We start from the raw sequence: 14,385 nt of genomic DNA, 5'->3' as shown, positions 1-14,385 counted from the left end.
TTCACGTTTTGCAATTAACGGTTTGCGGATAATTCATGATTTGCATCTGATTCACATTTTGGGCGTTAACACGTGATGCCTTCTTTGCCAGACCGATTGCCAAGGTCACCTCCTGTTTGTCTTTCTACCTCATTTCAGTCAACTAGGTTGCTTTTGGAAAAGTATGTCCCTGAAGTGCATCTCCCTCCACAAATTCCAAACAGTATGCCGTTGTGGTGACACAGCCAGCTGCGACCCTTCTGTCAAGTTGCCTGGTGTCACGTTTATCCCATGCTGAACAGGGAGAGGTCACTCACTGCTGCAGTCTAATCTGCCTGGGAGGTTGGGCAACAAATATAACCTTGGTGAAGACTTACCCAGAATATGGAACACTAGCTGCTCCACGAAGGTCATGTGACGTTCTCGCATGTATTATCTCCTGAGCACAATTTGTGCTTCACCTATCCTCTTTCTCATGTGACCTTTTGTCTGAGTGGGTCACAGTGTGCACTTTAATGGACGGGTGCTTATACCTCTCTGGGTGTTCTTCAAATTCCAGGACCTCTTATCATAACACAGATCTGCTCACTTCTAAATGTTTGACTCATGGGCACATAGAAGCCTTAAATTTAAAAGCAGATCGCACAGCGCACGGTTATGCCTAACCCAAAGGATCAAACCCGTAACCCAACGTCTTATGTTACAGGTAGTACCAGGATCCTTATTGTCATCTGTTAGTATTTTGTGTTTGGTGTACTTTTCTTCTTTTTTGTCTCAGGTCAACATGCGACTAAATGCTGACGCCAGATGATATGTAAACACACACACACACTCCAGTTCCCCGAGGTAGGAAATTTCCACCCTCTCCACTCCCATTATCTTGCCTGACCTCTGACATCGGACTTGTAACCTGCTGGTTGGACGGAGGTCTCTCTCTCTGCAGCGTGATTGGTCAGTTTGACTGTCTTTGTGTTCGAAGCCATGCTTTTCTGGGAATGTGAGGAGAGAAAAAAAAGAGATGAGAGATGGGAGAAGGTGATGAGATCAAAAAGCTGATGATGGAAAATCAGTGATATGTGTACGTAAGAGACAAAGTTAAGAAGATGGTGTTTGGAGGTTGTAGAGAGATTGGGGGAGGGGGGGCATGCAGAACAAGAAATTAGGACGTAAAATAAAATGCAGAGAAATAAGTGGCTATGAAATGTGGCCCCACCCTCTGTTCATTGTATACTGACAGCCCCTCCCCCCATTCTTCCAGAATTCCCTCCCTGCTGTGCCCTTTCTGGGGGCCTGATTTATTTGACCCTTTAGCTGCCCACCTCGAATGACCAGGAAAAAGGGCCCTGCTGCCAGGCTTTGTCTTCCTGAGAGTGCAGTGGGGGGTTGGCACGATGCATCTTAAGGCTGGGGGCTGCAAAGCATGACCTGTGGAGGTTTAGGTGACCTTTGATCCCTGTGGCTGATATCACAAAGGAAGTCTTATCCCACCTCCCCTTCGCCCCTGTGAGGTCTGGCTTCACCCTTTAACCTCCCAGAAAACGCCAGAGGAAAAGCCAGATAAAACACACAGGAGGCGGGAGAGGGACAAAGGCAAAAAATGTGCATTTAACCCAAACTGTGGGCAGTAAAAGATAAAGGGTGATTTTATTTATTCCCTTCTCCCCATTTCCCCAATTGTGTGTCATACACTTTATACTAAAGGTACATGATGTCCTTATTTATTCTTTCCTCCACAACTGATTAAGCATCACTAGGTGTTTTTGCAGTACCTCTTAAAAAAAAAAAAAAAAAAAAAAGTACTGTATTTTCTGGAGTATAAGTCACAACTGTTAAAAATGCCTCTTGAAGAGGACTTTTTTTTTCTGTGTTATGAGCAGTGATGGAACTTACTTAGTAATGCGTTACTCTAATCTTACTGCTGTCTTGAGTAAAGAGTAATCTAACAAGATACTCCAAATCAGTAATCAGATTAAAGTTGCTTCTCCGAGTCACTGTGTGTTACTATTGTTTTTGTATTGCCACTTGATCTCAGCATTAAAACCGGTGTTACCTGCTTGTGGGCAGGCGGAGGTTGGCGTTCGGTTAAACTGCTGCGAACGTTTTCTTCTGCAGTTTTGCACTGCAGCTTCGAGTTGAAAAAATAATCTTGCACTTGCACTGAGCTTCACAAAGACATTCTTTTGCTTCTTTATTTTGTTCAAACTCTGTGCCACTCTGTGACTGTCCTTGCTACAAACAGCTGAAGACACACGACACATAACAAGAAATTACCAACTCTTATTTTTTTATTTTTTTTTTTTTTTCCCACCCAAACACACCTATACTAAGGATGACATGACGTAAAAACGCTGATAAAACTTTCTTACCTGTCAGTCTGGTCATTTTCCCTGCAGAAATACACGTTATCCATTCTTCATGAATGATTATAACGAGATATTAAATCTGTCATAAATGTACTTTTACAGCTGCTCATAAGGACTGAACATGCAACTGTTTTACCAAGCTGTTACAATATAAGCATTACAAATAATTACCTTTTTAGACTGTTTCAAATGCTTCTTCACCTCATTCATTACACGAGAGAGGGAAAAAAAAGCTACTGCTAGAGCGTTCCTCTGTGATTCCAGAAGTGATTAGAGGCGTTTTCAACAGCCAACTCTGAGAAAAAAGTGATTAATCCGCTACAGAATAATTATTTTATATACACAGCGTCCAGCACACATTGTGGTGAATCCAGCGGAACAAAGCGCGGTGTCCAGCTGGGAACACGGGGTGGAGATCATCACGATGTGTGTGGATCAAAGCCGTGCAAGTGTCAAGGCACTTATAGCTTTGTTCATTCAAGATTGAGGACACTAGTGATTTTCCATAAATTCTTTTCTCCATCAAACGACGTTCAGAGGCTATTAAAGGGCCTTTGACCAAGAACGTGGCCGAATGAGACTCAATGAAGGCCTTGGGTTTCTCCGATGGAGAGTCTTTCAAGTTGCAAATGGGCTTCAGCTGCCGTTTCCTCAATGTGGAGGCGGGAGAGTTGGAGAAGAGGGGCCAAAGCTGTTGTTCTGCTCCTGAGACGTTGGTAAATGTAGCGGCACTAATTTGTTTATAATGAGATGATCCGCCGAGCATTGGTTTTGGATGGTCCAGCTTGTGTTGAACCCTCCAGACGCTGTTGTATTTTTGACAACAGTCTGTCAAAATCTCTTCGTAGATATTCATGTAACATATTACAACATGCCAGCTGACTATCATAAAAGTGTGATTATGGAAGAATTCTTAAAGAAAAATGGAGGGGTATATGTCTTTTTATTTAGTTGAAGTTTTATTTTATTTAATTGAATTTTTATTTTGTTTTATTGTAGTTTTCGACCTGAGATTAAAGAGAAAATTGCTGTCAAAAATACTAACATATATATATATATATATATATATATATATATATAAATATAAATTTTGGTTGGGGGGGGGGGTGATAACACAGACAGTAAAGGTCTAAGGGGGAAATTCTTTTCATAGGCATGTAACAGTACATCAGACTGAAAACTATTTTGGGGCACAAAAATGCTTAAAAGATTTTAGAGAGATTCACTAGGACAATCAACCCTAATCTCTTCACAGAGGAACCAGACGCCTGCATGTTTTCCATTTTTCCTAGTTCCAACCAAAAGTAATTGGCTGTATCAGGTGCACTCGGCTTGACAGCAGGTGTGAGTAAAGCGGCGTTCTTCCACAAACGTGGTACCCCAGCTGTGAATGCCGAGTCGAAGCTCAGCCTTAAAAAAAAAGACAGTGAGAAACATTTGGCTCTGGACACATTTTGAGAACCATCACCACAGTAGGAATAGAATAGTCTTTATTGTCATTGTACGTGGGGGTGGGGGTTACAATGGAATTGGGGGTGCTCCCGCAGAACTACTGTACACCACAAAAAAAGAAAAACAAGACTTCTTATACACCACAAAAACTTGTTTAAAAAGTGGCTGTAAACATTTAATGCAGTGACTGAAACACTGGGGGCACCTTTAGGGCAGTGATTGTGAACAGGGGGAAGGAAATTTGCTTATATTCTGTTGTGACTGAAGTGGGTTTCCTGTCCCACATTTCATTTCCCTGCTACATGAGCAGCCACACCTGAGAAAGAAATCGATAACAATAACCAAGTAAGTTGTGGCCTATACATTGTTGAGAGAAGCATAAGCTTACATTGTTTAACATTTCTTGATCATCTGTGTCCTGTTATTGGGAGTGGAGGGACATCCATCATACCAAGTAGTAAACGACTGGGGCGTTGGACGTCCATGTGATGTAGTGTTGATCAGCCTTAGTTATTTATATATTTCCTCTTCTATACGTATTGAACAAAGGGTGTGAATACTTATGTAAATGAGAATTCTTAGTTTTTATTTATAATAAACTCGCAAAAACTTTTTTTCATGTTGTCATTATGGGGTGTTGTGAGTAGACGTTTGAGGGGAAAAATGAATTTAACCCATTTTGGAATAAGGCTGTAACATAAAATGTAGAAAACTGAAGTGCTGTGAGTACTTTCTGGATGCACTGTATATATATAAAATACACATACAGTTGTCTCTTAGTATATATATTAAGAAGTGCAATCAGAACAGCAAATCTGTGTCCTAGTAGGCAGTTTCCAAAAATTGAGTGATTATGCTGAAAGGACACTAGTGAGGGAAGCCACCAAGACACCATGACCTCTCTGAAAGAATTATAGGCTTCTGCGGATGTGAGTGAAGAAACTGGGAGTGGTGCCTGTTGTATCCCAATTCACAGTTTCATGTTTGAGTGGAGTACAGAAGGATTGCAAAACAGGAAAAAACATCAAATCTAGGCGTTGGTTTTCTTCATCCATTTCACCCCCCCCCCCAATTTACCATTTCATCCCCACTTTTTCAGATGTGGGGTCGTACTGTTTCTGTCTTGGTACAACTGACTGTAATAATTAATGTTCTGTTGCTTCAGCAAGCTAACATCACTTGTGTTGTGTTTTGCTAGCTAAGTATGGACAAGGTCCAAGCCATGGCAGAGCAGGTGGAGCTCAAGGCCAAGGTCGTGCAGACTGAGGTGAAGGCTCTTGTCCTCAGTCACAAGAAAGCACTGGAGGAGAGGGAGTGTGAACTACTGTGGAAGGTGAGCTGTTGCCATTTGCAAATTATTACCCTGGTGCTACTGAAGATATCCTGTTAACATAAGGAGTCCTGCTGCCATACAGTAATTAATTAATTAAATTTTTTTTTTTTTTTTTTTTTTACAACAAAAAATCTTGCATTAGCCAGGAATTAGAACAACCCCCTATATATATACACACCGTATTTTCCGGACTATAAGTCGCACCGGAGTATAAGTCGCACCAGCCACTTTATCCATTATAAAGAAAAACAAACCATAAATAAGTCGCACCGGAGTATAAGTCGCACCAGCCACTTTATCCATTATAAAGAAAAATAAACCATAAATAAGGTCCACTGGACTATAAGTCCCATGGACATACAGGTATGTTAACATGAAAAGTTCAGATGATAATATTGTGACGGCTACCGTTTTCGGATGCATATTTCACCAGTCGCAACTTGTAATCTGCAGAGTATGATTTTCTTTTTGGTGGCATTTTTTCGGGCCTTCTCCGTTGTCTTGTTATGTTATCAGTAACGTTAAAATTTTTATTTTTCTATGGTAGTCAGAAGTCGCAGGAACAGTCACACAAGCCTCGAGTGCCCTCTCGTGAGCTGCATTTTACCTACGGATATGTTTGTATTTTGCGGACCACATTGCGAGCCGAACCATGCAGCGCCTACCTGCGCAGCTCATGACCACCCAGCGGTGTCGATCCAGCTCCTTCCAAGTGGAGACGCTAATCCTCCGCCATCGCTCAGTGCTCCCATGCAGCTCTCAGCGTCAACTCTGCTCACACTGATATCCAAGGGTTGAAGCTGTTCTGTTCGCCAAGCCAGAATAACAGCAAGCACCGAGTTCGTCAGCTTCACACGCTGTGGGTGAGGTGAGGAATACGCATCCAAAGTTCTGTTCTCTGATTGGTTATCGCGACCAGCGTGAACTATAGGATGGCCGTCATACTACAGTGCCCATGATGCATTGCATTTCCTTTTCCGGTGGCCATTTTAAAACATAGATCGACTCTGTCACGTAAAATTGTTTTGTTACAGTAAATTAATTGAGATCCTACCGGTATATTTTTCATTTATAAGTCGCACCGGAGTATAGGTCGCACCCCCGGCCAAAACATGTAAAAAAGTGCGACTTATAGTCCGGAAAATACGGTATATATATATATGTATATATATATATATATATATATAAAAACTGGACAGAACAAATATGTTTCATCGTCTGTGTTTACAGGACCTCAATTAACTAAGAGGGCCAGATTATTTCCAGTTTCTTCTTACTAAGGACTACACCAAACCAATTTTTTTAGGTTCCTTAGATGACCCCAAAACACAATCAGGATGCTCCCAAAAATAAAAACTGGCCTCTAGCTAGTTATCCAAGATGGCCACCAAAATAGAGTTTTTTTCACTAAAACACTAATGATTTCTGTCATTGTTTGTTCCTACTATGTATTTTAATGATAAGGGTCTATTGGCGGCCATTTTGAATCTTAAACCTATGAATGACCTGCAATGGTCTTCCCATTGAATCTCTGTGATATTTAAGTTGTTTATATGTTGTTTAAAGGTGTTTTAGTGAAAAAAAAAAAAAAACTATTTTGGCGGCCATCTTAGATAACTGACTTTATGCAGTTTTTATTTTTGGGAACATCCTGATTGTGTTTTGGGGTCATCTAAGGAACCTAAAACAGTTGGTTTGGTTTCATCCTGGGGGGGTGCAAAGGTAGTGGTCATAGCTCCCCTAGATACTAGGCAAAATTGAGAACAGCCTAAAAGTGTCAAAAATGCTATTCTTAAATTCCAAAGGACAATCACCGAAGATCTTGAAGTCCCTGTTTCAACTGCTCATAGTATTATCACGATGTTTCACAGTGAACAAATTAAGACACTTCCAGGATGCAGTGCTAAAGAGGCACTCGAAGAGATAAATCTACAAAGTTGGTTTGGGATTGTGGCAGAAATACCACGCAACACATCTGTGGCGCTTTAAGCTGACCTGGAGCAATCTGGAGCAGTCGTTTTAGCTCGTAAAATACCCCACACACTGTTGAAAGAACGGCTCAGCACACTGTTTACACTCAGGATGTCGCTACAGGTGTGTGAAATGTAGTACTTCCAGACAAAGGGACATTTGGTTCCCCCCCCCCCAGACTGCTAAACACCACTGGACCAGGCTACGGCCCAGAGCACGCACGAGTCAAACAAACTGGACTTTTGGGTTGTAAGGTTCTTAGACATGGTCCAGATTGCAGCTTAAATATCCTGTCCAGGGACACAGACAGGTAGCCTGAGCAGAATTCAAAACCCAGAATAAAGGCACTGAAATCTGTCTTCAGGGTAAAAAAGGACACTTGATAGGTACAAGTGTGTGTGTGTGTGTGTGTGTGTGTGTGTGTGTGTGTGTGTGTGTGTGTGTGTGTGTGTGTGTGTGTGTGTGTGTGTGCGTGCGCAGCAGGAGTTGCACTGGTGACTCTTGTGCACATCAAAGAACATTAATGTCTCCTTTAACACCATTTTTTTGCAATGTAAAATCTCAAACAAATTCTTTTTTGACCAGTTTTACCTGCTGTTGCTTTCGGATGAGGGATTACAATTTCTCCACCCATCAGAAAACCTAAGATTGGTTCTTTGTCCTTTTTGGCTATAAAGTGTAACTCTAGCCACACAAATGCAAATTGCAGTTCCAACTGTGCCAAGGACTAACAAAGAGCGCCCCCTCTCTTTTGACTTTTTTTGTATCTTTTGGAGACCCTCCCTGCCATCTGAAGTCACACTCACCATAAAAGCTTTTGTGCTGTACTTTGTCAGACAGCACAAAGACATGGTTCCGTCCATCCTTCTCAGATTCTCCCAAACTCTTTAAAGCTCTTTTTTTTTCTGACTGCACTGTGATAACATAAATGCTGGTTACATTTAGATATTATATGTGTGTGTGTGTGTGTGTGTCGGGGGGGTAACCTCATTCACTCTGAGGATGAATGACATGCAAATAGCATGACGCAAACAACTTGCTGCCTGGCATAGAATTAATTAATTTTTTAAGTTTGTGGCTGCTGCGTTCACATTTTTACACACAGCGGCCTAACTTTTCACTGCATCTGCATGTGTTGAATTTAAAAAATGTCTTGCGCATCATAATAACACAGCAATAATGTTATTATAGCCTCTTCTATTGGATAGTTTGCTGTTGGGATGGAACAGTCTGATTCTGAGTCTTTTCAATCCAGACGAAAGACACATTTATTCTCTCCAACATCATTTATGAGTTGTATGTCAGTTTTGACTGTAGTTCTGCCTAGTCAAGTTAATCACTGGAGAGAACTTGGTCTGTTAAACATTTGGCAATGTTTGTGTTGTGAATAGTGTGTGCTGTACTTTAAATCATGTCCACACATTTTCAGTTTTGTTGTATTAGGGTGTATTTTAGGCATTTTGTATTATTTCTTGGACTGTTTAATTTGTACTACTTTTAGTTATGCTAATTTCAAAGTGTTACTGTTGATGTCAAAGCACTTTCAATGATAGAATTTTGTACTGTAAAGTGCCATATCAATAGTTATTAGTGGTTGCAATGTACCGCTGTTCCCATTTCCAGCAGAGCTGGAAATCCTATTGTTTTTCGCTCAGATTTTCATTTTTAGTTCACATTGGCTTTGTGGGGGCTCGGGAGGCGGTCTGCGTACGTTCCACAACCTGCGCATACATTTAATGGACACTTATGTGTCTGTTATTAAGATGATTAAATCCAATAAACATGAAACATGGTGCAATGACAGAAAAATGAACAAAAAGCTGCCTGCCAAATTTCATAGTAGTCAGTCACAAGTTAGTGCCACAAGGCGGGAAATAATAATCTGAAAGTAGATGCATAGAAAAGCATGAAATTCCTATGGCAAAGACTTATCCATCAAAGACCAACAATGTTCAAACAAGAATTTTCCATAATTTTAAGTATGAATAGCTTTAAATTACACAGACTGAGCACTACAGATGCAATATTTGCTCTGAGAGTGCTCATGGAGAAGTGGACAGAAGGCCAAAAATAGCTGTATTGTTTGTTTGTTTGTGGACTTAAAGAAAGCTAATGGCATTGTGCCAAGAGAAAAGATGTGGTATTATATGAGGACGTTTGGTGTGGCAGAGAAGTATATAAGGGAGGTGCAGGATATGTGGAGGGACAGTCACCACACTGAGTCTGGTGTGTTTGAGGTTCCTTTCTGTCATCAAAATTCTCAAGGAATTGTTTTTTTTTTTTCTGAACACTATTCCCAGTGTGCTTGCTCAGCGGATGGGTCAGGTTCGACCTTTTTCAGAAGAAGCACCTTTAAGTGACTGATATTGTGATTGTCATATATAAGAATATTCAACTCAATCCACTGCCCAATCACCTCTGACCTTTATGTGTACCATAAAGAGAATATTTCTATCAGTGTTGATGATATGTGGTAGAAGACTTGGTTGAACAGCTATGAAGGTAAATTAGATTTTGAATATTGATAAATATAGACTGACAGACTGTGTATATTAGCTTCAAACATTAATATAGGTGGTATGATACTTTAAAAACTATAAGGGCTGTATGTATTAAATAAAGTAAATGAACACATCCCTGTCTTCTCTCTCCTTGCAGGTGGAGAAGATCCGTCAGGTGAAGGCCAAATCTCTCTACCTGCAGGTGGAGAAACTGCATCAGAATCTGACCAAGCTGGACAGTACCATCGCTGCCGTTAGCCAGGTGTTAGATGAGGGCCGCCATTTAGATGTGCTCCTGGCTAGAGAGCGAATGTTGACTCAGATCCATGAACTCAAGGCTCTCAGGGGACTGCTGCAGCCACAGGAGGATGATCGCTTTATGTTCACTCCTCCAGACCAGGTAGGCCCTGGAGCATCTGTCAGGAATCAAAGATCCCACTTTGATGGGTTTATTTATATATATATATATATATATATATATATATATATATTTGGACAGTGTTCTCAGAAATAAAATTATTGCTGACATAAGCAGTGTCACCTTGTAATTCACCAAAATAAAAGAACACCAAATGACGACGTCAAATGGCAATTAAATGGCTACGTTTAAGTCACCAGATGAAGTTAGTAAATGGTTAGTAGATGCTCAACATATAATGGAAAATAATAAACAGCAGTGGTTGAATTTACATGTAGTTTGTCTGCTACCTGTTGAACACTGTGCACACCATTAGAACCCAACAACATATCAGTTGGCCGACATGAGCCTTTCATGAGCATATCAATACAGGAGTTCTTTTTGAACATGTGAAAAATTAATTTTACTGAATAAACAATCCAGAAGTCATTTTGTCTGTTGCAAATGGAATCATCACACAGATTGTCCAGCATAGAGAGCTCTGACGGCATTGTTTATAATCCTGTCAAGCATGGCTGGGACCCTATCACCCCTTGGTGAGACTGAGGAAAAGCAACCACCTGTCATTCATTTTACATAGACAGCAGACAAGTGGTCGCTATTCCACCAATTAGATGAGGCCAGAACAGACTAGAAGTCTATTTTATGTAAAGCCTCAGTTACATTTCTTTGTCATAGGAGATTGATAATGAAATATTAGGAATCATCACCATTTTTTATGTATATATCATTATTCTAAATTAACTCCCTAATACGATCAGTATCAGCCCCTAAAAATGAACTATTTAACCAAAAAAGCAACTTGGGACTCTTCTGGATCTCTGAGTCCCACACAAATACTGATTTTGACTTTAGGCACCTTGACATTTAGTAGAGAAGCTTGAATCTTCGACTGGACTGGGTTGCTTGACGTGAGGACGTTTCGCTTCAAATCACAGAAGCTTCCTCAGCTAAAATTCTTGCTCTGGTAGTCTGACTTCTGTCTTGACTCTTGTAGAGAAGAATAAACCAGAAGCCAACAAAAGCTGGAGTTTTTTAACCTAACCAGACACCACCTACCGAGAGGCTGACTGCTATAGGCTACTGACTAAACAATAGCTCTAATTAGCACCTATTGTGCTCTAGTTAGCACTCTCCTCATGACAGGACGGAAGCCTCCCCTGATGGCTCCCTCAGGGGAGGCTGACTCCTTTGCTTTCTGGGACTTCTGCACTTTGTCCAGAGACCAGCGTGGGTACCCACATACTGTGAGGGCTTTCCGTACAAGTTGTTGCTCTTTGATCATCAGCCATCAGGGGAGGCTTCCGTCCTGTCATTAGGAGAGTGCTAAACTAGAGCACAATAGGTGCTAATTAGAGCTATTGTTTAGTCACTAGCCTATAGCAGTCAGCCTCTCGGTAGGTGGGGTCTGGTTAGGTTAAAAAAACTCCAGCTTTTGTTGGCTTCTGGTTTATTCTTCTCTACAAGAGTCAAGACAGAAGTCAGACTACCAGAGCAAGAATTTTAGCTGAGGAAGCTTCTGTGATTTGAAGCGAAACGTCCTCACGTCAAGCAACCCAGTCCAGTCGAAGATTCAAGCTTCTCTACTATGGAAACCACCTGGACAACTGAGAGCCTACACAGAAACACCTTGACATTTGCACAAATTTGATCCTCACACCGCCGCACAATTTGTCGTGCCAATGCATTCTGCTTTATCCCGCTGGACGCCACGCTATATAAAATAATAATTTCATCGCCAATGATGTATTTTCTCTTAGAATTTAGCGTATGAAACCATTCTCCCATCTTTCCAGGAATCACAGAGAATTGATCTACAGCTGCAGGTTGTCTTGTGTGCGTTATGAGGTGGAGAACGCATTTGGAATCTTGTCTCCTCAGTAATATTTATAAAATATATATATATATTGAAATGGATTGGTAAAACAGGTGTATTTTCATTTCTTCTTATGAGTTAGATAATGTAGTTGTAAACTTATGTTTATTATAGCTGTGACATCTAGTCATAATCGTTCCGATGTGCTACGCGGTACGACATGTAGTGACATGCAGTGTTTTTGAATAGGTTCCGCAGTGTCTACGACTAGTTAACGAAATTAATCCGTGCCAGAAGTTTTGAACATTTTAAAATTTTCTTTGCGCACTGGCACATAGCCGCGCACAGTTCACATGCACTTTACAACAGTTTATGCCGTGTTTACTCACTGGCACTCACTTTTGTGCCAGTGCAGGGATCAAATTCGTCCAAGGGTCAAGGTGCTTTTATTAGTAGTAGTTGGCCTTTTCATCTGGCTTCTTGAGCAGAGATAACATGGATTTCTTCTGTCTGATCCTACAGGCTCTGTACATAGCCATCCAGTCCATGGGCCTGATAAGCAGTGGAGCCTTTGCCCCTGTCACCAAAGCCCATGGGGACGGTCTGAAAAGTGCACTTCGTGGCAAGCCTGCCTCCTTTACTTTGATAGGATACGACCATGACGGCGAGCCACGTCTTTCTGGTGGTGACACAGTGTCTGCAGTGGTCATGTCAGTTACTGATGGAAACCTGTCTGCAGCAGAGATTACAGACCACCAGAATGGCTCGTACACCGTCAGCTACGTGCCTAAAAATGAGGGGGAGCACCTCGTGTCGGTGTTGGTGTGTAACCAGCACATCCAGGGCAGCCCCTTCAAGGTGATTGTCAAGTCAGGAAGAAGCTACGGCTCCTTGGGCTCCCAAGTGTCATCGTTTGGGTGCGAGGGGGAGGGAGACGGTCAGCTGTGCCGTCCTTGGGGCATCGGCGTAGATAAGGAGGGATATGTGGTGGTGGCTGACCGCAGCAATAACCGCATACAGGTAGAACATTACCTTCTTGCTCTGATGTATTCTGATTTGTAAAGTCTTGTACCAAGTTATACTAAATATGTCAATATTTTTCTCCTAAAGCTCATATTAGCATGTTTCATTGGCAGTATCTTAGAAATACAGCAACTGAGTTTGACCACTGTGTTATGTAAACATATTTATCCATTTATTTATCGTCATCATCAGTACCTGATGGACTGCAAAGATCTAGTGAAGCACAAAGGTTCCAAAAACAAGTTTTTTATTTTGCTGCATTCCTCTCCAGATATTCAAACCTTGTGGTGCCTTCCACCATAAGTTTGGCTCTCTGGGTTCCCGGCCTGGTCAGTTTGATCGTCCAGCTGGGGTTGCATGTGACAGTCAGAGGCGAATCATTGTGGCCGATAAGGACAATCACCGTGTGCAGGTACAAAAACAAACACATTCCAACCTCGTGATTTTGTATAAATGCTTATATTCCACTTTGGTCATACATTCATCAACTGCTACAGGATAATTTCTGTTTATACTTTTAAGGAATCGGTTTAAAAAAAGTGGAAGATACTACAAAAACTGTTGTGGTTATTGTAAACTTGAAGACCTTTGCATTGTCTGGCAGGTGTTTACTTTTGAAGGCCAGTTTCTGCTGAAGTTTGGGGAAAAGGGTACCAAAAATGGGCAGTTCAACTATCCCTGGGATGTGGCTGTCAACTCTGAGGGTAAGATCCTGGTTTCAGACACCAGAAACCACCGTGTGCAGCTATTTACCCCTGACGGCTCCTTCCTCAACAAGTACGGCTTTGAAGGGGCTCTGTGGAAACACTTCGACTCGCCCAGGGGAGTGGCCTTTAACCACGAAGACCACCTGGTGGTAACTGACTTCAACAACCACCGGCTCCTGGTCATTCGGCCGGACTGTCAGTCGGCTCGCTTCCTGGGCTCTGAGGGCACTGGGAACGGCCAGTTTTTAAGGCCTCAGGGTGTCGCCGTGGACCAGGAGAACCGCATTATCGTGGCCGACTCTCGCAACCACCGAGTCCAAGTGTTTGAGCCTAATGGGAACTTCTTATGCAAATTTGGCACACAGGGGAGTGGGTTTGGACAAATGGATCGCCCCTCTGGTGTGGCTGTGACACCCGATGGAGTCATTATGGTTGTTGATTTTGGAAATAATCGCATTCTCAAGTTCTAAAGGGTTGGGTTTTTTTGTTTTGTTTTTTTTTTTTGTTGTTGTTTTTGCATTCTCTTCCTTCGTGTTTTTTTTTTTTCCGTATTTTTCTTGATGAAGGAAATGGAGAGAATGAATCAAAACACAACAGGAGGAGAGCTCATAGAGGATTAAGACTATGTTGAATGAAGGGAAACTGATAAAACTATGATTTATTTTTCCATTGATATTCTCCAAATCAAATATTTGTTGTTTGTTTAATATAAGGAACTGTAGAAAATGATAATCATTTTTAAAAAAAAGAAGAGCCATTTTCCCTTCACCAGTCTCAGCTACTCTTAATTATCTGTGCAAGCTCTCCTTAAATATGTCCATC

General features: G+C 41.5%; 1 protein-coding gene across 1 annotated transcript in view; it reads left to right on the top strand.

Moving 5' to 3' along the window:
* Nucleotides 1-14,034, top strand: part of trim71 (tripartite motif containing 71, E3 ubiquitin protein ligase) — a 49,501-nt gene extending 35,467 nt beyond the window's left edge. Inside the window, exons 3-7 of the mRNA XM_034161281.1 lie at nt 4,993-5,127; nt 9,757-9,999; nt 12,356-12,853; nt 13,128-13,268; nt 13,461-14,034. Of these exons, the coding sequence (XP_034017172.1) occupies nt 4,993-5,127; nt 9,757-9,999; nt 12,356-12,853; nt 13,128-13,268; nt 13,461-14,033 (1,590 nt within the window). The 3' untranslated portion in view covers nt 14,034. The remainder of the gene's footprint in view (nt 1-4,992; nt 5,128-9,756; nt 10,000-12,355; nt 12,854-13,127; nt 13,269-13,460) is intronic.
* Nucleotides 14,035-14,385: the final 351 nt, after the last annotated feature.

This window comes from Thalassophryne amazonica, chromosome 20 (assembly GCF_902500255.1).
Source record: "Thalassophryne amazonica chromosome 20, fThaAma1.1, whole genome shotgun sequence".
NCBI lineage: Eukaryota > Metazoa > Chordata > Actinopteri > Batrachoidiformes > Batrachoididae > Thalassophryne > Thalassophryne amazonica.
The sequence above is the reverse complement of the archived record's forward strand: the minus strand, read 5'-3'. Positions and strand labels throughout refer to the sequence as shown.